Source organism: Corvus hawaiiensis, chromosome 1, assembly GCF_020740725.1.
Source record: "Corvus hawaiiensis isolate bCorHaw1 chromosome 1, bCorHaw1.pri.cur, whole genome shotgun sequence".
Classification (NCBI taxonomy): Eukaryota; Metazoa; Chordata; class Aves; order Passeriformes; family Corvidae; genus Corvus; species Corvus hawaiiensis.
The window spans coordinates 15,941,287-15,966,788 of record NC_063213.1 but is presented as its reverse complement, the minus strand read 5'-3'; the positions used below and the strand labels follow the sequence as shown (position 1 = coordinate 15,966,788).

General features: G+C 39.6%; 2 protein-coding genes across 5 annotated transcripts in view; one reads left to right on the top strand and one right to left on the bottom strand.

Annotated features, from left to right (window-relative positions):
• Window positions 1–346: 346 nt before the first annotated feature.
• On the bottom strand, window positions 347–12,447 carry LOC125321575 (Sjoegren syndrome nuclear autoantigen 1 homolog). Of its 2 annotated transcripts, none has more exons than XM_048294641.1 (2): window positions 11,892–12,447; window positions 347–10,896 (listed from the first exon to the last, which is right to left on the bottom strand). In XM_048294641.1, the coding sequence occupies exon 2, from the start codon at window positions 10,857–10,859 to the stop codon at window positions 10,515–10,517; it is 345 nt and encodes a 114-aa protein (XP_048150598.1). In that variant the 5' UTR covers window positions 10,860–10,896; window positions 11,892–12,447; the 3' UTR covers window positions 347–10,514. The 2 variants fall into 2 exon arrangements, with proteins under 2 accessions (XP_048150598.1, XP_048150609.1); XM_048294652.1 differs by having other exon boundaries at window positions 11,896–11,973.
• Window positions 12,448–12,466: 19 nt separating this feature from the next.
• Window positions 12,467–25,502, top strand: part of WAC (WW domain containing adaptor with coiled-coil) — a 57,226-nt gene continuing 44,190 nt past the window's right edge. For 2 of the 3 annotated variants that reach the window (XM_048294306.1, XM_048294287.1), the window contains exons 1-3: window positions 12,468–12,715; window positions 12,846–12,882; window positions 14,266–14,461. In XM_048294306.1, the coding sequence (XP_048150263.1) occupies window positions 12,675–12,715; window positions 12,846–12,882; window positions 14,266–14,461 (274 nt within the window). In that variant the 5' untranslated portion in view covers window positions 12,468–12,674. Of the gene's footprint in view, window positions 12,716–12,845; window positions 12,883–14,265; window positions 14,462–25,502 lie in introns of all 3 variants that reach the window. The other variant, XM_048294296.1, reaches the window with a different exon arrangement.

The window sequence follows — 25,502 nt, the reverse complement described above, 5'->3', positions numbered from 1 at the left end:
CAGAAGTTATTTGAAACAAAGGCAAGTTTCATGTAAGGCAATATGCAAGTTTTCATTTAAATCCACGAAGTCAAGTTACATTTCCCAATGTTTGGTTGCTTCTGAGTTTGCCAACACCTGAAACTATAAAATACTTAACAGCTAATCTAAGTTCAAAGGTTATCTTAATGTCTGAGAACCAAGCCTCACTCCAGCAACATCAGTGTGATGACATGTAATAATACATGGCATAGCAAGCCATGGAAAAGAACCTTTACCTAAGAGTTATAGATAAATTTCATACCTAAGTAACAACATACTTATATAAGTAATATGTAATATGTATATAGTACACATACAACAGAAGTAACAATGTATACTGCTTTATTAAGCTTATCTAAAATAAAAAAGGAATTTTACACTGAACAGATCTGAGACCAAAAATCCATGTTTTGGACAAGCAGTACTTGCAGCCAAGAAACTCCACATAGGAATAAAGTTACTGAAGTATAAAAGGTCTGCAATGACAAGCAAACACAACATTTTGTTGCTTCTCTTTTCCTTACAATGGCTGCTTGCTTTTAGAATTTGCATTATGAAAATTTTTTGAAGAAAAAAAATAAAAGATCCCATGGGGCAGCTTTAGCTGCTTCCCATGTGGAACTAGCGTTTCTTGAAGCAAATTATCCCATGTATTCAAAAGAAAATTCTTTTCTTACTCAGCCCAGTAATGATGTAGGAGGGAGCAAGTTAAAAGAAAGAAAAGCCCTCTCACTTCTACTCTCGGAGGCAACCCCGTTTGATTCAGACCATGGCCAGCAGTTTTATCCTTTTGTGCTTTTCCTTGTCTTTGATGGAGACCAATACCAGATACTGCCCTTCCCCAGGTTCTTTCACTGCATTATCAGAAGTTTGCCCTTTCTTTGTCAGAGATGAAATGATGCACTTTAATAAAACAGCATCTGATCTGAAGGAGCCATTTTGTCACCAAGACTTTGCTATCAGTAAATAAAATTAGAAACCTTTATGCAAACCAGCAGGATTTTAGCCAGTGTGAAAATAACTGAGCTACTGTCCTCTTTCAACAACTGTTTGTGTTCAGTCACCCCAGAAAGTAGGAAAACCAATTGTTCCCTAAAACATGGTAAAGGTCTGTGCAGACATTGTTGGTACTCAGAGATTTCACAGCATGCAGACTTTTAATTGCCTCTCCTTCCTCTCTGCACACAAAGGTATTTGCAGTGTTTATCTCTAGCACACCTTAGTGGGAAATAGATTAGTTTGTAAAATAGAGCAGGATTGCAAAGAAAATTGCTGAATACATACAATGCCCTGACATAACTTTTTACAAGTAGCCTTACTGTGCCATACTCCACTCTGTCTTAGCACATATTTATTATTTTGCAACACAGGTCACACTCAGAGCTTTGAAGAAGACACAAGTGACCTATAACAGCTTCCTCGATGAGATCATTATCTGCAATATCCAGCACTCTTATTTCTTTTCCTCTTTCTAGTTTCAAGTTATAATCTTTTCTCAAACACAGAGTGAACATTTCTGGAACAAACTCACATCACTCTGAATTAATTAAATTACAGCATTAATTATTAATTAAATTACAGCACCTCATATAGACCTTTATCTGGTCTATTAAGAAGATTATAAGCAAAGTCAGCATTTATCCTCAATGACAAAATAAACTTCTGTTCTTTAATCTCCATAGTATATCAGGAAAATCACATTTCCATCCATCCATCCATCCATCCCTCCATCCCTTTGACCTACAAGTCTTTTTAGGATGGGTTTTTCCCATCCCACCCTTTTTTTGGGATGAAACTCAGATCAGGCATCTGTTTTCTCTAGAATATAATATTAGCACCCTATCCAGCCATAACTTTAGGGGCACTATCGAACTGAATGAGATCTGTTTAGTTTTGTAAACGATTTTCCCAAGTGTGCCAGAACATGTCTGGACGGTATCAAGATACTGAAAGTATCTCTGACACACCACATATCAGAAGAGCAGCATGTTTCTGGTCAACAGCTTGGGATAACTAAAAACATGGTAAGCAAGGAGCTAGGAAATAGAGGCAACAAAAGCTGTTGCAGGAGAAGATGAGGATGGTGCTACAAATGATGGCTTATGTGGAAGCAAGACTGTGGGGGCTACTGATAAAACAGGATACACGACCTCATGTGAGTTGTTAATGTCCAACCTGTTTAAATTGTCTTTTCTAATGGCAGATAATACTGAAGTATTAAACAGCTTTCTACCAAGAACTCTCTGTATTTATTAAAATGCTGAGTATATTTTTATATATATATATATTTATATATATTTTTTAACGTATGTGTATATATATATACACATATACATGATATACGAATATACGAATATTGCTGTCAGGCGCCACCTGTTAAAGTTAGGTTAAAGTAGTTCTTACTCTGAATTCATAGAGCCAGTTTCTTTTCACTATAGAAGAGCCCCATCCATCCAGATACCTAGAGTTCCTCACTTTCCATACTACTTCAATCCATTAACCCAAAACAACCTGTGGTAGAATATGGTTGCCTCACAGCCTGCTGGTATTATATGTGTTCTGTATGTAATAGATGGACTAAAATTCAGACCTCCCACTACCTTTAACATCAAGAAGCCTCCATGTCTAAAAAATCTGGTGGTCTTACATGGACTAGTATAAGGTAATAAGCAGCCTGATAAAACAATAGGGTCTATAAAGGCAAGTTATCTGAAGAAGGCTAGGCTTTGAAAGGTAATGAATTAGCAACTATCATTAAAAGCTCTTTCTGTACCTCTGCCCCACTTCTTACAGTCAGGTCCCAAAGCAGGGGCTTGGAGAGAGCAGGTCTGGAAAGTTAGAGTGGCTGCTCAGGAGTTGGGATACTTTGTCATGCTGGCTCTATTCATGGAGAAAGGATGAACACATTTAAACATCATCATCATGCTTTGTGCCATGTGGAGTAAGTAACAGCAAAAAGGTATGCCTCTAATCAGTTATATCTATCCCTTCCCCCAACACACAGGTTGAGAATGCATAATCCTGTCTGTTGATGTCAAAACACCAAACGGGACATGAATCCTTGGGAACCAGTCCAAGTCAGAGCATTCAAGTGAGGCTGAAAAAGCAAAGCCTCCATTCCCAGATCTATCCCTGATTTGGGGCAGATTACTACTGAGTGTCACTGTCAATCAAGGGGGATAAAGGTATTAACATTCTCTGTAAGGTACTATGTGATTGGTTCATTGGAAGCACTTGTTTATATATCCTATATAAATATACATATTTATATATGTGTCATTTTTAAACACTTTTAAAAACAAGCACAGCATAAAACCATGTTTCAGTTAAAAACATGGTTTTTAACCATGTTTAAATCTTGTTTCAGTTAAATTGCTGCTGTACAGGTAGTTTTCTTCTGACATTCCCAAAGAAAACATTCTCACATGCACACCATGAATGTGTATGGCAGAGTGCCATGGGAGGCCTCAATGGAATACTTCATTAAAAAACAAACAAAAAACCGAAAGTACATTCCAAACTGAGCAAACAACGCTTCACACAAATCATTTAAACTAAGAGGAGCCACAAGGTTCACAACTTAACTGTAGGATTAAGTCTGCATTTGACCAGGAACCTGGAGTACTACACATTGAATAACAACAACTTACAGGCTTGTGGGCTTCAGTGGAACTTGGGCATCTGTATTTTAGGTCACATGTATTTGAACTTGAACAACCTGAATCTAAAGCAAGAACACCTTAGGTTTCAGAGGAAAACCACTAAACAGAACAGGATTTTAAATAAATATCCTTCTCATAGAGTCATGTCACGAAGTCACGTGTCACTAAGACACAGAATTCCGAGTTTCAAGAACAGGAAGAGGTCACACTTTTCTAACAAGTCCAGTGACTCCAGAGCGTATCAGATTTCATAAAGGTATCCACAGGGTCAACTGCTTCTTGGCAGGGCAAAGCAACCCGCACTGAGCCCAGTACTGCGGCAGTTACACTGCCCCCAGCTGCACCTGAGCTCCTGCACTTAAAGATAACCTGGCTGCAATTGGGTATTACATTCCTTGTGACTGACAGCATGGACTGGTTTTCTTTTTATCAGCTTGCTTCAGTGAACCTTATAACAGAGAATTATGACCATTCTAACCACTTTGTTCTAATTGTCTCACATCACTTTACCATGGACAAGGCTAACACGGATGCCCCTCTCTTTCCACAGACGGTGATCTCTACTAAAAAGGCAGCTCCTCTTTTGCCCCATGCTCCCCTGGAAGGAGTATCCATTCCACCCATGCTAGCAACAATACTTGAGGAAGAACCAGTATTTAACAAAAAGTACCTTGGGCGCATGAGTTACAGCAATTAATCTCACTTACTATGAGGCAGCGAGCAGCACAAATGTATAGCAGGATTTCTGTTATTGAACAGCTGCATAACCATATAAGAATTACTGCCAGTTTTTTGTTTTAAACACTTGACGGTGTATGATTCAGCCCTGAATACTAACTATATTACAAAAACATTCAAAAACCAAAATTCTCTCATGCTGATATTCAACTTAAAGTGCTCTTACTGTATAAGGAAAAAGAGGCTTTAAAAAAGTGTAAGCTTGCGGAATATGAAGAGGATTTTGTGACAGGAATTGACAGACATTCCCAATCAGAATGAGTATCCAAGTTGTATGAACTTGTTAATAATCATGTAACAACAAAAAGAAAATACTACAAATACTTTGATCTAATTCCGAATACAGACAGGGAGATTTGACAGCCTTTAGGAAAGAAATATGAAAGAATATACTTTTTACTATGTTCAACTAAATCAACTATATGGTTTTTAAAAAAATGTAAATTACAATTTGTCACAGACTATGACATAAATAATTTTCTATAAGTGTTCCCATATAGCCCGTTATTAATGGAAAACCTCAAGCCAATTATGGGAGCTCTGACTGAAGCAAGAGAACCTATGCATATGAAGCTCAAAAAATAACACCTATGAAGATTTAACTTTAAAATGCTCTGTGATCAGTCTGTTAGGTATCGTAATTTCAAACATTTTTCAAAGTAAGTGTTACAAATTGTTCAGCCTCTTACTTTGTTTTATAGTCTCTAACACTCCTGTCGTCTTGATTTAGGCTGGCCAGGAAGCTGTGTGTCTACTTCACACAAGATAGTAAATAAGAACACTCAACACTGTTCTAAATCCTTCAGGACCAAGTACATGCTCTCTGTACAGGAGTGCTGGTAAGGCTGAGAGGAGAAGCCACCCCATGAAACTTCACAGGCCCTAAGTGAGATGTGAGAGAAACAAGCTCCCACCACAGTCAGCAGAATCACAGTCAATCCCACCTCCAGAGCAAGACTGACAGGACTTCTTTCAAATGCCTCTTCTTGAATGTGATCTCTGTCTACAGTTGCTTGTTTTCTTCTAATATGCATGAATCCTGTTCTAAAAGTAACATTTTGCCATTTGTGACATTCAAATTAAGCATACTTACAAATATTATCAGCTTTGCATCGTGTCACAAACAATGGGTGTGCTATAATCAAAATGCAAAGATTTTACACTGTTATTTTCCATCCCGCTGCTAAGTAAGACACCCAAGTTTGTATTAAAATTTACAAATTTTCTGTAGTAGTTACTGAAGCATATCCATAGTCTTGCACAAACAGACAAAAAACCCTGCAAATTGTTCCACCCCACAAGATCTTGTGAAGCTACTTTTGAAACGACTATAAAATCAAAGTGTTCTACTAGCCCAAATTCTACTAAAATCTTATTTTTGTAAATACAGACTACAACACTGAACTGCTTTTCACACAAATCCCACAAGCTAGAGCTATGGATGACCACATAGCTCCTTGTTGTGCAAGCTTGAACCTCTCCATGTTTTATGAACACCTAACATGCAATTAGCTGGGTTTTACAGCTAGATGTGAACCAAACTTCATCTGAAACCAACTAAGACAGACAACCATCAAGGATTACTCTGGGGCATTTAATAAAATCCCTGACAGATTTATAAGTAGTTAAGGGGCAAAGAACAAAACACCCATCCCAAGTTTAAAAAAGGCATAGAACAGACACCCAAGAAGTGGCCATGGTGCCTGACTCTTCCCCAGTAAAACAACAGACACTGACAGAGCAAGTGGTGCACAAATTAAACCAAACACTAGTCCATCCTTCACCCAAAGGAGAAAAAAGAAAATAGATACATCTATATTTAAAAACACACACATACATTGTGTAAAAGCACACTGTGATTTTAGGAAAACTTGCCTATTCATCTGTTAAGAAAACCGCCAACACACACACACAAACAAATCAACATTAAAGCATTTATTAATACTTCTTTGCTCATTCCTGAAAAGGAGGAAATTAAAAAAATAAATTAAAAAAATAACTGTTTTGTCTACTTCTTGCATAAAACTCCAAGAATCTAGGATCTACTCAAGGCAACTGCCACAAGCTACACCTTATCACTCAAATCTCTTCTAACAAGCAAAATCATCTAAGGAGTAATAGATATTCTGCACAAGACTCATCTGTATGATGAATTAACTGTAGACATCTGATCCTCTGGCTAACAATCTTCTGAATGTTCTTGGTGCAGAATTACCAGTACCTTGTTCCAGTTTAGCTTAATCCACTTTATCGATTTGGAGTGGGACACACTTGTACCCCAAGAGCTAGATGGAGTTGTACTCAATTCTTAAACAGGAATCCAAGATCCAGTCACCTGGGTTCAGACTACAGCTTGCTTCATTGTTTGAATGGACAATTCTTTAGGTATTTGAAGATGCCTAGTCTTCCTGGTCTGAAGAATTCCTAGTCCAAGGAAACCAATCTCTTGCATTCACCAAGAGCCAAAAACCTGCCAACCCTCTGCCTAAACTGTCCAAGGTCAATCTGACAGAGTACATCAAGTACACACAGAACTTGGGGTTCTTTTTAAAACCCAAGCAGTTCACTGAGGACTGTTCATAGGAGAGCATCCAGGACAGGAAACAACACCACTGCATCCTGTGTGAGCCTGGCAGCACACTTACCCAGCAAACAGGAGGCTTAGAATCCACAGCCTCCTGCTGGAACAGAAATAAAAGACACAAAGAGAAAACAAAACATAGGTTGCCTCATTTGCTGACTGTCAGTGGACTTAAAGGAAGGGGCAGAAAGTCCTGGCTTCAGAGGAAGTTCAGATGATTTCTAAAATTTGATTTATTGGGTAGCAAGAACTCAGTAGCTCAGTACAAGTACACTTAAAGCAGACAGAAATTAGGAGAAACTCCATCTCTCTATCATACCCCCTCATGCTCCAGTCTTCCCAAACCAGGACTTCACATCCACACCTTCTCTTTATTCCCTACCCTTGAAATTAAAGCCAACCCCCAATCCACTCACCTCCATTTCTGTAAGGTGATTAACAGAAACTGCATGTGGGGACGAGGTACCTAAGCTGCAGGGTAAGCACCACTGAAAAGAGACAGTAATGGGATGTGAATGGCTGCTGGCATAAGTGACTTCACTCAGTGGTTCCTATAATCACTTCCACACAGAAAATTACTTCAACATACCACCCACAAGCAGTTTCTTTAGTAACTGCCAAACTCTCTACAGTTTACTTGCAAGGAGTCAACAGTCAAATGTTTTGAAAAAACTGTTGCTCACTAGTGTTTTAAGTGCTGGGTACATATTCAAGAAGCGTTGCTATAAAAGCAGAGAATCACCAGATACCTTGCAGTTACGTTCTGTTACTTGGAAACCAGGTAGAGGTGTCTTTACATAAATTCAGGACTTTAGACCAATGCTCTAGATGCATTTCACTAAATCTTTGAATCAGGCACAGGTGGAAGGTTCAAAAACTGTTGTCTCCCCACATACAAAATAAGATACAAAACACCGAACACAGCAGTTTAGATTAGGAACCCAACTTTTGGCATTAAGGCTCCTAGACTGTAAGCACTGCAGTAAAGCATCAGGTTGAACTCAGAGAGTCATGCAAATTTAATATAAAAATTAAGTTAGGAGTAAGTATGACTTGCCTTATTTAAGGTAAACTTTCTGTTTCAGGCCATCCCTGCAGAGCTACTGCTATCTGCAAATTATCATTTCCTCTTCCAGCAATACTGTGGACCAACTTAGTTTGCCTATCTTCTGAACAAAGTGAAGTTGTTTAACAAAAGCTATTTATGTCAAGATTTATAGTGTCTGGAAAAGCAGTGAAAAAGGTTTATCACTTCAATAAAAGGGTTCATTTGGGTCAATGTAGAATATAATGGTAAGCATTACTGAGTAGCAACTCTACGGGTGCACAATGACTGCCACACTTCAGAGTTATTCTAAAAATAGGCAAGCCCTAGAGATATATTATTTCTCTCCACCTTTAAGTGTGACTTTAAATGGAAATTTTAGATTTGGATCACTGAGTGGAATTCTAGCAACATTTCAACTTTTTTTGGAAAACTGGGAGGCTCCAGTGTGTGTGTAAATACTAGCCAAAAGTTACATTTTTCCCTTAGTTTTGTAAAAACAGAAATTAAAGCATCTCCAGTTATTTAGTTTTGACACTGTAATAGCTACATAATAACGTCTGGAAGTAGATTTCTTCAAAGTCTCATAAGGCTTCTCTTAAAACTTCTTTAGTTTTATCAGCTTCAGTACAACAAGAGGCATTATTTATGATTATTCTAAGGCAAACAAACCTGTAATTATTGTGTGAGACCAATACTAACTGTACTGTTCTCTATAAATGAGCTTTCTATGATACAGATTTTTTTTCAGACAGTTTCGAGTTCCATTGCAGCTAGTAAGAAGCAGTTTACATTTGCAACTCCAAGTTCTTGCTCTTTAGTTAACACTTTTCCTGAGTCTTCCTATTTTGCTGTATATCAGTTACTACTACCAGTCTAAGGGAAGACAGAATGTCATAAAATGTCCAGTCAAATAAACCACTCTTTTGCTACTAAAAACAGCAAAATTTTTGTGTTTCACTTTAACATAAGGTGGTCCTGAGTGCTGCAGTACTACTACAGCAGCACCCGAGATGATGTAATTTTATCACCTCAGCATTACCCACTAGAAATTCCCCAGAGGGAAGCCCCTGCAAGTGCCATACAAGTAAACTGTGTTTATCTCAGTCACACTCATCCCTGATGTAGCACGGCAACCAGAAGAACATAAAATTTGCTTCCTATTACTGATGAAGAGCTATTACCAAAACTATTCACATCTCCATACCCTCTATGCATGCACCTGAGAGACACACCATTATCAAGTAAGGAGATTACAACTAGACTTCTTTTGATTTAATTAATTGGTATTGAATGAAGATTTGACAAGAAGACACAGCTTAAAAAGTTACTGCTGTAACACGTGAAAGAGTGTGACAAAATGCACGTGTATGTACACACGCACAAACAGAGAGGTTCAGTAAAAATAAAAAACAGCATTAAATTGAAATTTATGCCATGCTGTTATGTCATCCCTGATCTCTAAGTTCTATTTTAATGTCCTCTGTAAGAATGTCTGATAGCTGCAAACCACTTGTCATTTTCTTCTTTCACCTTTCATTTGTATTTATTTCACATCATTCCAGGATGTTCACTATTCTCTACAATCTTATTACAATTATTTAAAAGATCAGTATTGAGATAAAAGGCACTAAAAAGGCTTCCAAAAATTGTATTACTGGCTTTTAGCCAGGACTATCTTCTTTGGTCTTGTATTTACCTCAGTATTTTTAACAGGATCCCAGTGTTTTTTTCAGGACTTCTAGTCACTACTGACACATTTTTCATAGCCCCAAATGAATTACTGGTCCAAGCATTCATGGTGTAGCTGTCTGTGCACTTGCACCAAACCTTTCACTGCAGCACATCTCCTTTCTGAACAAGGCTTTGGAGAATAGCTTCAAAAGATGCAGAAACCACATACAGTGTTAAATTTTAAGCCTCCATGTCCTGCATTAGTCCTGATTTCTCACCTTATCCCTCTATTATTCAAAGAGACAATTATTGTAAACAAGGGTTGTCTTTGTGCATGCATCAGACAGAACTCCAAGCTCCTACAGGAAGCTAAATAGCTCATTTCTACTTGGTCCCAACAGTAAAGCCTAAGCATTTAGAACGTGAAAAGAAGTAGCATCTGACTTGTATCCACTCGTTTTCAAAGAATAATTTACCAGTAGACATCTGAAGTCAACCAATAAAACATGTCTTTTTTTATGTCTTGAAATATCCTAATGTCAAAACTGACAGTGTCACATTTGACTCAACTACCTATTTTGCTAAGTTTTATAGTGTTCAATTAAGTACATTTTTTAAGCAAAACAGCAACTTTATTTAATCTATTTTCTAGTGCATTTGAAAATAATGTAACATACAGAAAGACTGGAAGAAAATCCCTGTCTGCTTATACTGTGGCTGTAAAGTTCCGTGGCTGACCACGTTTCTCACCTAGTGGAATTTTAGAACTGGAGAGTCCAAACATTTGACTGTTTCACGTTACATTGGTTTTCAGATCTGGTGAATGCTTTAAGCTTCCCACTTCCTTCTTCAGGACATTAAGTAAAGTTCTAGAGCTATCCAAAATCTTCATGTAAGCAGCTTCAGTTTCAGCGAGTATTTTATCAAGCTCATTCCGTGAAGCCACCTTTTGGGCCAGATTTTCACATACACATTCCAACTGTTCACTGAGAACTTGAATTTCATGCTGGAGTTTATTCTTTTCCTCTTCTGCTTGCCGGATTTGTTTGTTCAGTTCTTCTTTTTGCATACATAAATCTTCAATGCATTTCACTAGCTCATTATTGTAACCCTGAAGAACAGCTCCCTGCTGAGTCATCCTGCACTCCCTGAAGTCCCCTTTCAGCAACGGCCTTCTGCACTCCAATTAAAGGAAAACAAACAAACAAAGAAACAGAAAAAAAAATTGTAAGAGTGTTAACATGAATAATGCTTCACTAGCACAGATGGAGCCACGGGGCAAGGTTCTCTATTTAAGGTTAACATGCCCACTCTGAGATGTACCACATCTCTTCCCTTTTCAGGAGGGGGACAAGGCAAAATCTGGCATCTGCTCTTAAACCTTTACTGAAAACTGCTGGCTCCTATGACACGGTCATGGCAATGGTATCAAAGTATTCATGATATGTTTTACAATACTTTTATACAATCCTGAATATAGGATGCTTTGTACGTCAAACTTCAAGGGCCTGCTCAGAAAAGAGCAAGAATTACAGAATCACAGAATTCTTCGGGTTGGAAGGGACTTCTAGAGATCACCCAGTCCAACCCCCTGGCAAAGCAGGGTCACCTAGAGCAGGTGATACAGGAACGCATCTAAGTGGGTTCCGAATGTCTCCACAGAAGCACACTTCACGCCCTTCCCGGGCAGCCTATTCCAGTGCTTTTCCACCCTCAACACGAGGAAGTTCTTCCTCATGCTGAGGTGAAGCTTCTTGTGTTTTAGTTTATAGCCATCGCTCCTCGTCCTGTCACCGGGCACCACCCTGAGGGGCTCAGCAGGCACTGACAACAGCGGAGAACCTTCCCGACATACCGAGCACCCGGAGCTCCCCAAATACTGGGGTGACCTGGAACGCCTGTGCTGGAGCCACGACGAGCCCCTCGCCCGCCGCTCACACCCCCCCGGGGACACACCGGGGCCAAGGCCCGACCCGCGCGGCCGCCGCCCCAGGGACATTTTAACACCCTCCTCGCCGCCGAGCGCGGCCCTGCGGAACACGCGCCGCGCACAAAATGGCTCCTGCCTGTACATCGAGTGCCCGGGCGGAAGGGGAGGAGGGGGTAGGTAAGAGGAGACCTTCCCATTCGTATCTCCCACCTCTCCCGCAATTCCCTCTGTTGCCCCCACCTGCCTGGCAGGATCGCAGTTCGGGATCGCACCGAGGGAGCAGCTCTGCCACCGAGGCCACGCTGCCCTCGGCCAACCGGCCCCGTGCGCCCGCCAACGGCCGCGCCGGCCCGTGAAGGGTCACGGAAACACCCGAGATCTTCCGAACGCGGCGCCGCCCTGACGGCCGTGCGGAAACGTCTCTCCGGAAAACCGCGATGTTTTCCGAAGACAGGTAGCGGTCGGGAGAGTGGGCCGAGGCGGGAGGGGCAGGGAGGGCTGAGCGTTACGGAAGGAGCCGATGTTTGCCGAAGGGAGGGACTGAAGGGCGTCGTGCTCGGCGGAGGTAGCCGATGTTTGCCGAAGGGAGGGACTGAGGGGCGTCGGGCTCGGCGGAGGCAGCCGATGTTTACCGAAGGCAGAGTCGCCCGAGAGCAAAGGGGACAGAGAGGACGGAGCGCGTCGGAAAGAGCCGGAAAGAGCCGACGTTGACCGAGCGCGGCGTCGCCTGAGTTCCCCGGATGTAGTTGGAGCAGCGGCGGCGGCGGGCGCGGCGGGGGGAGGCGGTGGCCGAGTCGGTGTTCCCGGTGTGTCTCAGCGCGCGCGGGGCCGAGCTGCCGGCGTCTCCCCTCTCGAGGCGATGGGCCCGTGAGCGCCGCTCCAGCCGAGCTGCCCGAGCCGCCCCCTTCCCCCGCCCCTGCCCCCGGAGCGCTGCCACCCCCGCCTCCCCCCTCGGCGCCTGTGGCCCGGCCGCGGCCGTGCCCTCCTGGTCCCCTCACCCTCACACACACAGGCCGGGCATTGATGGTAATGTATGCGAGGAAACAGCAGAGACTCAGTGATGGGTAAATTCACCCCCCTGGCCCCGAGGGGCCGCCCCCCCCCCCCCCCCCCTCCGCCATGTTCGGCCCGGCCGCGGGGCCGGTAACGGGCGCTCGCTAACGCCTCTCTCTCTTTCTTTCGCTCTCTCCTCAGCTGTCACGACCGCAGGGGGGACTCGCAGCCCTACCAGGTACCGCCGGGCCGGGAGGAGGAGCAGGGGAGGCGGGGGAGAGCTACTCCAGCGGAGGCTCCGGCGGCCGCCGCAGGCCGCGGTGCCGCGGCCGCCCCGGTCCGGCCCCTGGCGGCGCTCTGGACCCGGGGCCGCGGGGCGGGGAGGCGGCGGCGGCACTGGCGCAGGGAACGGGGCCCCGATGCTCGGCCGAGGCCTACGGAGCCGGGGCGAGCAGGAGCGGCCTAGTGCGACCCGTGCGGGGCTCAGGCCTGGGAGTCGGGGAGGGTGCGAGGGGCGGGCGAGGGAGCCGGGGTCAGCCACGGTGGAGTGGAGACCCAGGGGCGGTGAATGTTTTTTTTCTAAAAACAAAAGGAGTCTTGTTCTTCCACGCCCCCACCCCCTCCCCAAAGTCCTTTATTCTCCCCAAAACTGCTGCTGTGGGCTGTAACCTGAGCGGGGCACGGGTTTAGACCCTGACCAACTTGGAGTTGTGATTGAAGCTTAATTTCTGCAGTTGCCAGCTGCTAGGCATGTTCAGAAACAATCAAATCCTTGAGCTACTGACAACAGCCTCAGTTTCTGTAAGGTGGATAGTGTGCTTCTTTGCTGTGTCTACTGAAAAAACCCCATTGTCGAGGTTTGAGTCTGTGGAAAGCTGTATGTTGTGATACTGCTCTCCATAGGCTCTGAATTGAACTGTTCTACTGCATTTCTGTGTATTTGAATCACTGAAGTGCAGTACAGCAGTCCAAGGCACCTGTCAGTGACAGTTCACGTAAATGTAAACACTTGCCTTCAGGAGTTCACACTGCAAAACCAAGCAGGTCAGAGTGAGGCAGAACATGTAATTTCTGGTAAAGACTTCAAAATTAATTGTCACATTACATGTTTTGGCCCCCTAGAATTCTTTTTCTTTAATTACATCTGTGACAAGGATGTTAGTACTGAAAAAAACATCACCAAGGTGCAAGGTAATGGTGAAATGGAATGGTCTTTACTAGAGTATGGAGGACATATTCAAGGTTTACACTGATTCAGTGTAACTTTAAGTTTGTATTCCTAATAACAAATGGAGACTTACTCTTCTCCCAGAGGTGTAGAAGAACTGTGGCCCATTTACTGCAGAAAGTGTGTAGTCCATCAGTGAAAAGATAGAGAAATTAGGTTCTTCTTAACAGCAAGTGTTACATTGGATATAATAGTGGGAGAAAGTGGTTTGAGTTCTAATTACAGAACTTGTTGCTTTAATGTAGTTAATTAAAACTGGAAAAATTAATGCTGATTTTTTTTTTTAATAAGGAATTCAAATTAATTAACTTTTTAAAGTACTTTTGAAAAAAGAAAAAAATCCCAAAATTTTATTTCTAATGTGAATGCCTGTTTTCTTGTGATCTTTTACAGGCTCTTAAGTACTCATCCAAGAGTCACCCCAGTGGTGGTGATCACCGTCATGACAAGATGCGAGACACCACAGATCCTTCACCACCAAATAAAATGCTGCGGCGCTCTGACAGCCCTGAAAACAAATACGGTGACAACACAGGGCACAGTAAAGCAAAAAGTGTGCATACTCACAGAGTTAGAGAGAGGGATGGTGGTGAGTTATCTTTAACAAACTTTTACTTAAGCAATCACTAATTTCTCATTAAAATTAGGCATTATCACTCAGGTGATGTCTTGCACTAAATGTGCCTCGTACTCTGCTAGGGAGACTGCAGTGAACCCAAAATGAGAATTTAATTGGAAGCAATCATTTAGGCACTGTAAAACCTATTAATTTTCTGATTTTTACAGGTATGCTAGTTTTCCTTGTAGTCCCAAAGATTAAATAAACCTTCTTCTTTTTAAGTAGTATGTCTCATTTATTTTAGACATACTGCAACATTTGATAACATGAAATAGTTTTCTGGATTTTTCATTATCAATAAATATTGGCTGGTTTGGATCCTTTTTAATAACTTTGTGTATTGTGGTGCTGTACTGTGTAGGTACATTCTCCGTAGACTAAACCCCATCAGAAATGAAAAAAGCTTCTTTGTATTTAGCTGCTATGTAGAACTCTTAATAATTAGAAAATGATAATGAAAGGTAGCACATACTAGAGCCTTTCTTGACAGGAGCTTTAAGAAGTGTGTTCACAGTCAAGTCTGCCTACTGTGTTTTTACCTGTTTATAGACAGTAGTAATATCTCCAGTATTTCTTAACTGATCTTTGTATCCCTGCTTCCTAGAAAAAGAATAGGATTTTCCAGGTAATAAACAGTGTTAAGATAACAAACAGCCAGAGTTTAGAAAATAGCAGTTACTGTCTGAATTTGGAAAGGTGTTTTTTTGTTTTCTTAATTGGTCTTTGTGTCAAGTTACAAAGTGAAGTATTCAAGTAGAGAATTTGGAGCTTTAACTCAGTGCTTCTTTCTTCTGTATAAAGCTAACAAATTCTGATGTACATATACATTTATTGCTGCACTAGTTTTACTAGATATAATAGTTATAGTAAAATAAAGGAAGTATCTTTCAAGTGCGTTTTTAGGAAATACTAGTTCCACACCACAAATGTGTTCATGGTACCCAGTTGTTCTTATAAATCCTATTTGTTTTTCCTTCTTTGACTTAATGCAAAGGCTCTGTAGACCACTGGTAATGTCATAGAAGTGTGTAGATGGATTAAAAAACATGCCTCTTTGTTAGTACACTGATTTTGATTGTATCTGATCACAACTGAAAGTGTAGTAATCTCAGAATTAAATGCATGTGCTATGCCCATATGCTGCTATTCTGTGCTACTTCTCAGGATACAGAGGCGTCCTCTTTTATTTCCTGTTCACCTGTCCAAAGATACTAGTCCTACATACTCTTGCAATTCCACTTGCTTTTGCTGCAGTCGGTGATTTTTTCTGCTTCAACTGAGCTGCATTTAGTGGAATTATGCGTATATGAAAACATCTGGAGAATGAGGCTTTATGTGGGGAGTACATTTACTTATTTGTGTGTTGGAAGTGTTGTACTATAGGAAAGACATTCTAAAGTTCTTACAGAATCCAGCTGGATTTAATAGTTGGGGAATGGTCTGAAGCATGTATGCATACAGTAAGGATGAAGGAAAATGAATTATTTGTAGTTTTGTAAATGGAAGGAACACCATCCCACTGTACCTTCTCCTGGTTAAGACAGTGGAAAGTTTCATTTATTCTGATCTGAAAGCAGGCATTTGCACATCATGTGTTAACAGACTGGAAGAAGGAAGTAGTCTTCAACAGTCTGAGGGAAATTACTAATTTTAAAAGTAGAACATTTGTATTGTTTAATGTAAATAAGTGATTTTTTTTTTCTGTGTGTGTGTCCTAAGTAAGGTTAGTTTGGCCACAGTTTCACCTTAGTTAAATACGTTCAGAACAACCAAAGTTATGTTGGATCCTGTGTACTGTACATAGTAAACCAAAGCTAAGTGGATGTGGGCAGAAGGATATCAATTTGTTTTTGATGTACTGAATATTTCTGTCAGTATGAATTGAAGGTAGGTGTTAGAATATGGGTGAAATGCTATAGTATAACGGACATTTGCATATTGCTAATATGCAAAAGACATAATAAAATAATTTACCATGTTCTCTGTCTATTGAATTACACTGGAGGGCTGCTATTGCCAAAGTATTCCCTTAGTTTTGCAATTAGAGACATACAGGGGAAAAAAGAAATTGCTAAAGTGCTAACATTTTTCATCTAAGCCTTAATATGACAAGAGTATTAATTGGCTTTGATGCTACTGTAATTGTCTGTCTTGTTTTCTTTTTACATTCTTCAGAGAGGAGGAAAGAAGTTGGATGGTTTTTATTTTTTTAATTGCTGTGCACTATTTTAAAATTGGTGTTGCTTGATTTGAAACTGCTACAGGTGTTACAGCCTTCCTGTGATCTACCTGAACTTAACAAAGCCAATCTCATTAAAACATCTCTAGTATTTATTTTCCAAAACTGAATTAAAGTCCCAAACAAGCAATCTCTTCTCTCATACCTCAGAAAACAAAATAGGACATAAATCTGGAGTATTACTGCTGAACATAAAGCCAATTTAACCTGATCTCTCACTCTCAGTGTATAGAAAGAACTCCTATACATCTCAGTAATTTTAGCTCTGAAGTGAAACAGGAAGTTTCAGTGGTGTAGCACGCTGATTTAGTCATGACTGGTTCATGTCGTTGTGGTAAATGCAGAATGTCATTTAAATGTCATTTCAAGATGTAAGTGTACACATTTAAAATACAAGGGCAGGAATTGACTGAAAATTAATTACTCAAAAATGGTAGAACCACCTCCTATTAATATCTTTAGTCTGTGTATAAAGGTATTTTTTGTAACAGCTTATTTTTGTAATATTCATGGCAGAATCTTTGTAGAATTGTAATCCATGGTAAGAAATTCAATTAAGGTTTTAAAATGTGTTACGGGTAAGCCCTCCATTGATACAGTGCAAACAAAGCATTTTTCAGAGTTGCTTACTGCATGGTTTCTGTGGAAAGAGACTGTGTACAGAGACAGTCGTTCTCTGGAGAGAGACTTCCAAGTTTACCTTGGACTAAACATGATGGAGTAATTGCAAGTTTTTGTCACATCCCTGGTTTCCTAAGAGTACTTGTACATTCAGCATATAAAAAAACTGCCTTAACTTTGTTCTTGCTTTCAGGTCCCTGTGCATGGGGGCATTCTCTGTGTGCAAGTGTTTAAAACATAATGAACAGCTTCCCCCCCTCAGTGCATCTCTTGTTTTTAGGTCAGCTGCTATAGGCAAGTGTGGGGTTTGAAGAGATTAGGGGGTCTTACGAGACCAACTCGAGTGTGAAGTTTCTTAACAGTAACAAATAGGGACTTAAAGCCAGCATTGTTTATGGGGAATAGAACTATGAAGGGCCTTGCAGATTTGGAAAAATGTTTCCATTAAAGAAAAAGGGAAATACAAAGATTTGAGGGCTCTCATGCTTGAGGATGGAAGGCTGTTGTAGGTCTTTTTAAATGCATGAATGACATGATACTGGTGTACAGGAAAGAAAATAAAGAGGGCAGATAAGTAGGGTAGCTTTGGGAATAATGAAAGGGAGATATATAGATATATACAATTTAAGAGCAAAAATGCGAGATGCAACCCTTGGTAAAAAAAGGGTAAAGGGATACTTACTTAACTGTATGGAGCAGAATGACCCACTAAGATACACGGTAGAACTTTATACAGAAAAGGTTAGTTCAGTTAAGGCACCTGTACTCAGTTGTTTCTTGCTCTGAAGAAAATACTGCATGTTTCACTACATTTACATTTAAGGGACTTTGAGACTTTGTGTGCTTCATGCCATGATCTTACTGAATTGCTTAAAATAACTGGAGAGTGTAAATGTACATAGCATGAAATATTTTCCTGAATTGTGTGCTATTGTGTAGGCTGTTTTAATGAAATTTGATTATAACTTGTGATATTTAAATTCCAAAGTATAACTGAAGCTTTGTGACTGTTTCTTTTGCACGTGTTTTTTTTTTTTTTTTTAATTGGCAATTAAGAACACTTGTCAGTGACCGCTGTTACTGACTAATACAGTTCTGGAATTAAAAATCCTACTATTAGAGGCTGAACGAAATAATTTAAATAATGAGTTCCTATTTTTACCAAAGTGGTGGTGGGAGCTTCTGTGATTCTGTGTTGGCTTTCTTTATTTCCACTGGTTCCTGAAGGAGTTCAGAGTCCTCATAGCAAAGGGACAGCAAACTCCTAAACAGAGAACTGTGTTAGGTTCCTGTCTAGCAGCCCTGGCAGTGGAGGGGAACTGCTGATTAAATTAGTGTGAATCATTGACCAGTGAAATAAACAGTGAGTGGGGGGGTGTTGGGGCAGCTGCAAGAGAACTGGAGATGCTCGGGCAATTGGCCTTGCAAAGAGGGAATTGCAGGATAGGTGGAAGGAGGCATGTCTGAGAGTAATGGACATAGCGAAGGGTTCAGGAAGAAGCTGGAGTAGATTCTATCTATGCAGGTAGTATTGACTGCTGTTAATGTTAAAGCAATTATTCATTACTATGAAAACCATTTCCTCGCTGTAACTGTACAGTCAAAGCTGGGATGAGAGAAGTCTGATCACAAAGGAGAGTGAGCTCTCCATGAAACATGCTTTGAATACCCCCCAACAGCCAAGTGTAGATTTAGTGATTTACTTCACTATTCCTTGAATGTTGGCTTTTTGGGTGGCTTTAAAGGAGGTAGGGGTTGGTGGCTGGTTTGTGTTTTAAGAAAAATAGAATTGCTTCCAGGATCATTCACCTTTTAGAAGCTTTTCTCTGGATTTAAAACAAAAAATCAGGAAAAGTTTCTGTTTTCTGATATTTATATAAGCTTTTTTTTTAAGTGTTACTAGTTCTACTGCCTTCAGACAGGGTTTTAATTTTAAGTTTGCTTTCAAGTTTAGAACTTCTAGATAGAAAGTAGCTTTCCATTTACTCAGTGGATTTGGAAATATTTTTGAGGTGAGTTTTTGCTGGATCAGCTGTATAACCATTTTTTTGTGTTACTCTGTTGTGAGGATCTCTAGTAGAAAAGAAATTGAAAAGTATGTGCTCATAGAATCACAGTAACAGATATGACTTGTGTTTGTACTCTTTAAATTTAGAGATTTAGAATATTAATACTGAAAATTGTTTTTGAAAAGTACTTGCAAAGCTTGCTTTTAAGTAGCACAGAATGGATGATACAAACCCCTAATTTTATATTATTGATGTTAGGTAAGAATTGTGATATTAATATGATGGTATTAAATGCTAAGTCTTTATTCATGTAGGTGGATGGAGTCCTCTGTTTCTCTTAATGAAGTTCAAGTATCTGGTGTAGGTTGCTAGGGTAAAGATGTATTAATGGGAGACTTGATCTGAAATGGAGGCTGCATCAAATGTTAATAAGCATTGCTGTTTGTTTGTAACCTGTTGATGCAGCTGCTTTCCAAACTCTATTGCTATTAGGACTTTGACATTGGGAATTTTTTCTTACTGTTTTTACGTTCTTTTATTTGTGAGAGTGTAGAATTCTGTTCTGTAAATGGGTCCTCTGAAGGTTTCCATTTATAGTTGTTGTGTTTAAGCAAATATGTATCTTAGTTTTAAGAATTCACTGGATTATAAATGTAATATGTTCAAGTCAGTCTGCCTGCTAGACCTGGTAAGGTTTTGTACGTAAGCATATTTTATGTTTTGGGAAAGAGAAAATAACTAACTGTATACAAGATTTGGTGAATTTGCTTGTCTTTGGTATGTAAGCTAATCATAAGGGAATGATTTTTACTTAGCATCATGCTTTAATGTATGCTGTTTGCCTCTGACTTTAGTAAACTGCATATTCATTTCCTGTAAACTTGTACTTCTGGGTTGCTTTTCTGAAGATGAAGTAATGAAAACTATTAGTTTCTGATGAGCTGCCTGCTACTAGGCTGTAGTCAAGATAGCAATTTGTAAATTATGTAGTAGTTTTTTACTGGGATTGCTCTTCATTCCCAAATGGCCCCTCATTAGAATTATTCCTTAACCATGTTTTGGGACATGGCTGCTTTCTAAGAAAAAAACTGTTTATTGACAGTTTACATTTGTTTTCCTGACCATTTCTACCTATTCATTGTAAAGTATCCAGTAAGCCAAGTATCACTGAAACTGTGCAGAACTTGGAAGAGAATGCTCTGCCTCTGTTTTGGCTGAGAGGGGAGGTGATGCTGTAATAACGTTACTGTGAATAATAGTAATTTAATGGCACCCAACTTGCAGTGGTAACTGCATTTGTTTACAAAGTCAGGCTTTTATGCAATTTCATAGGCATTTTCAGGGAAAAACCTCTTGCTGTACAGAGATCATTCCCTATGTTACTCTTCAGTAAGAAAAAAAATGGTACTGGCAACAAAAGGCAGTTCTTAACACTAAGGCTTACATTTTGTCAGTAGTTTGTTGTAGTGTAAAAATGAATCCTTTCTGGAAGTACATGTAGCACTTAAGAAGAAGCATTTCTTTATATTCATCGTACGATAACAACAGTGTTTCTGTTTTCCCTTGTATTATAAAAGGGTCACCAGACTTTATTGTACTTCACTGCAGGTGTTCCCTGCTATAACTTCAGTATTAGAAGATTCTGTTTCCTTGAAGACCTTTAACAGACTTCCTAACTTACAAAAATAAAGCTACCCTAAAAAGTATCTAAGTCCATTACCTGTTCCTTTATCCCAGTGATATTTGCTAGTAGTATAAGAATGCTTTTAATATCTGTGTTTTTACTGTTCTACTCTGTTCTGCAGGTTTGCTTTCCTACTAAACTAGTGTGGGTTTCCATTTGATAGCATTAGCCTTAGCATTAGCCTTATCATACAGGGAATTCATGTCTGGATTTTGTCATGAACCTGTATCCCTTCAGTACTTCACTCTGTTAGAGAAATACTACCATGGCACTTGTGGGTTACCAAACTTTTCCTGAACATTTTACCGCTTTTCTGAAATCAGAGCTTTCTGCCTGCATCTGTATGTACAGGGAGTAATCTCAGAATTATACCCTAGGTTAAAATTTGTATTTATTGACATTTTTGTCAGAAGTGTTGTTTTGTGAAAGAGTATTTTGAAATTCATTAATCTGTAGTAAGTGGAAGGTCTATGGTGATGAATATTTAGGGAACAAAATTGGGTCAATATCTGAAGTGTAAGCTTCTAAAACAAATTGCTCATCCTGTAAACTTAAACACTTTCTAAATTATTCAAAGACATCTCTTGAACGTGATATTCACCTATCTTCCTGCTGTGGTAATTTTAAACAGATACTGAAATAGCCTGGAATTCTCTTATATAAACTTTTGCACCCCTTCTTTTCCTCTTGGGCAGTGTTTCCCTTTTTCTTACTGCTTTCATGCTTGTGAAGTGAGATGCATGTTCTAAGGCACAAATTGTACTTGCCTGTTGACTGGAAGTAGACTCAGGGAATACTATTCAAGAATAATCACAGAATGGGTCAGGTTGGAATGGGCCACAGTGGGTCTGGTCCAAACTCTCTGCTCAAGCAGGGTCATCCCAGAGCACATGACAAAGGATTGTGTCCAGATGGTTCTTCAATCTCTCCAGTGACGGAGATGCTGTAACCTCCCTGAGCAACCTGTTCCAGTGCTCTGTCACCCGCGCAGTAAAGAAGTTCTTCCTCATAATCAGGTGGAACTTCTGTGCCTCAGTTCCTGCTCATTGCTTCTTGACCTGTTTGGCACTAAGAGGAGCCTGGATCCATCCTCTGACACCCTCCATTCAGATACTTAGAGACGGTGATAAGGGTCCCCCTTTGGTATGTCCAGTTGGAAAGTTGGTCCTCCAGGTGACTGGAAAGGGAGATACATTTCTGAGCAGAAGACTGATAAGAGACTTCACTCTTTTTACCAGATGGATTAAGAGATGTCTGTTAAGCTTTTGTGGCTTTGACTTACATTTCCATGCATGCAGCAATGTTACATTGTGTTGGAAATTGGAAACCTAGGCCTAGAGATGCGTGATTAGGCCCTGTGGGACTTTGGAATAATCATCTGTGCCTTACTGCGACTGTTGTTACAGAGGAGAATTGCAAAGGAATGGTCTGTCAACATTAAATGCAATTTTTTCTGTCGCAATGTTAAAACATTACTTGTTTTGTTTCTACAACAGCGGTATGAGAAAAAATGCTAATACCCTTCTTTTGTCATCAGTCAAAAAAGAGATGTAAAACAGTATTCAAGTGCTTCAGGACAAGGAAAAGGCAGCCGGAAATATGAACAATTAGTGTCCAGAGCTAAATGAGCTAAATTCCCTGTGTCTGAGGGGCAGCAGAAATCTTCAGAAGGATTTTTTTTTTTTGGTCTAAACATTTATCATTACTTTTCTGATACCTGTCAACTAATTTCTCTGACCTGCTGTATGTATTTAGGCATGTCAGTCTTTCTGAAAATACTTCCATGAAGAAGATTTACAGTTCCATCCCAGTTACACAGATTAGTTCCTCTGTGTTGGTTCCCCACATTTCTTAAATATTGCACTTTTTTATGTCCTTCCAAAGCAACAGTCTTCCTCAGTGTTTTTCTAGGTTTGTTGCTGAGTTTGTTCAAGCAGCAGAGTTATCAATTATCCATGTCTATCGAGCGAAAACAGGGAAAGGAAATTATGGTCTGTCCTGCTCATCTCATTTGTATGTTTCAAACATACCTATTCACTCCCAAATGTGGAAAAACCACAAAGAATTTTTTTTATTAAGGTATAGAATAAGTAATGCACATTGGTTCATAAACTCTGCAATACAAGTTAGGTAATGTGCTCTACCTATTTTTTTTTTTCTGCTGTATTTATTTCACATAATTATGATCTTCTGGATGCTGGTGTCTTCATACCAGCTGTGCCCCTTGAATAACATAGGGGGGAGTTCAGATCTCATCTAGTTAAGTCATTCAAGTAGATTCCTCATTCAGACACCTGCTGCTGACAGATTAACAAAGACTTAATTTTAAAAACTGTTCATTTGAAAGAATGCTATTTATGCTTGTTTTAATACAAGAAATAATATGATCCTCCTCAAGTAGTGTAAAGTTCTCCTCTTACTGGCTAAATGCTGTGTATAGTAATGGTTGCAGTTTTTGTATAATCCTTTTGAGAGTGTTTACTTAACTAGGGAAATAAAATGAGACACTTAGGCAATCAAACAATTGTAAAATAGATTTTGAATTTGTAAACGTAATAAGCAGCTTTTGTTAAGAGGCTTATTTTCCTATAGTAAGGTAGTTCCAGGAAAGACCAGTTGAATTTTATGTATATATTTAAGAATTACTTAATGGGAAGAGGGATGAATTGTCTTGTCACCTATTGTACTTTAGATGCTTGAAAGCCCTGTTGCTCAATACCTTTGTTAAGATGAACTAAGCTTTGTTAAGCTGAGCTGGGCCAGCCTGAAATAAAGCTGTGAATCTGGTTTTTTTAAAACCACAACACTATATATATTAATTCTTAGGTCAGTCCTTGCTTGCCATATTTGCTTCCACCCCGAGCTGTGGGCCAGCATTCCTTTATTAATGAAGAATTTCTATGTGACACAAATTAATTTGACTTGCCTTTTTTTTTTTTTTTTTGGAGTGTTAATAGTATCACTTCTTTTCAGAAACAATTCCCAGATAGAAATTAAATAAGTATGAAATTAAAATTATACTTGTTGCACGGTAATAAGTACACATGGCATAGTATGTCCAGAACTGAAGATGTATTTTGTCTAAACCTAATGATTTCTCAAGTTATGTAAAAGTTTAATGACCAATTGCTGCTTTTAATACTAAATATTTTCAAGTTAGCTTGCTCATTTGTGGTGAAAAAAATAACATGTCCAAGAAAAAAGGAGTAATCTTTCTGAAAACAGAAGTATTCCAGAATTCTGTATAGGCAGATCACTCAGTATGTAAATTTTAGGTGAAATAATGCTTTCTCTGTTTTATTGAGACGTGGACATTGCTGTAGTCTTAGAAGAAAAGAAAGTTCTCTTCAAATAACAAATATTAGTAGCACTCAAGGAATGATCTGGTATTGAAGTGGAGATTGGTTCTTCTGTTTTGTTTGATGTATCTTGAGATACGAATTTGAGATAATCTGACTTACTATTTTTAAGGCACATTTAAGAAGGGAGATACATGGTGCCTTTTTTCTTGCCTTATTTTAATGTGGCTAGACATTGATTCTGCCACAGCTTTCTCATTAAGGATGTAAGTGCGTTACTTACATGTGCGGTGACCATGTTGCAGGATTGCAGTGATGTTTTATAACAGAGACTCCCTTTTTTTAGTACTTCTACAACGCTGTTTACTTGTTGAATTGCTGATTCTGAATGGTGCACGCTCAGTTGAGATGAGGGAAACTTAAGATGGGATGATGGTCTCCCGCATTTATCACACTGTATGGCACTACCTATGTTCATAAAAGCCTGTAGCTTCACCTTCCTTATTCTAAGCCTAGTAATGGAAACATTCAATGCAAGTTCCTCTGTAAGTAATATTACATTCACAGGGTCTTCTGTTTAAATTTCTCTGTCCTCAAGAAGCTATCCTCAAAACATCAAAAGAAATTTGAGAGTTGCTAAACAATCTGGCCTTGTTCTTAATTAGCCTTATTTTTACTCTGTGGATTCTGTTAGGGAGATTAAATTGTCGTCTCTTACTTATTTGTTTGGAGCTTCTGAGTACTAATTTGGTTCTGTGGATACATAGAAAAAGGGAAAATAGTCTCAGAGCTGTATTTGGGCAACTGCTTTTTTTTTCCTTTGTAAGCAGAAATTGTTTTGCGTGACCCCTGATTTTAATCAAACTGCAGTTTGTGATGACTGGGTTATGGTGTGTCAGTCTTTCACAGTATTACTCTGCTGTTTGTAATCTTAAAATACTGAAATACACAGTTTTCATAAAGTGTCTGCATTCGAGTAACTCCCGTCTGAGGTGTGCATTGTTAAACATCAGTGGTTCTTCCAATGTTTTATGTTCTTTGAGAAGCTCCCTGAATGAGAAGTAAAATTTATGATGTTTGCCCCCTCCCTCTCCTGCAATGTTAAAGGAATTGTTTATCATTTTAGTATCCCTTGAGCCTAATTTTTGTGAAGCATATG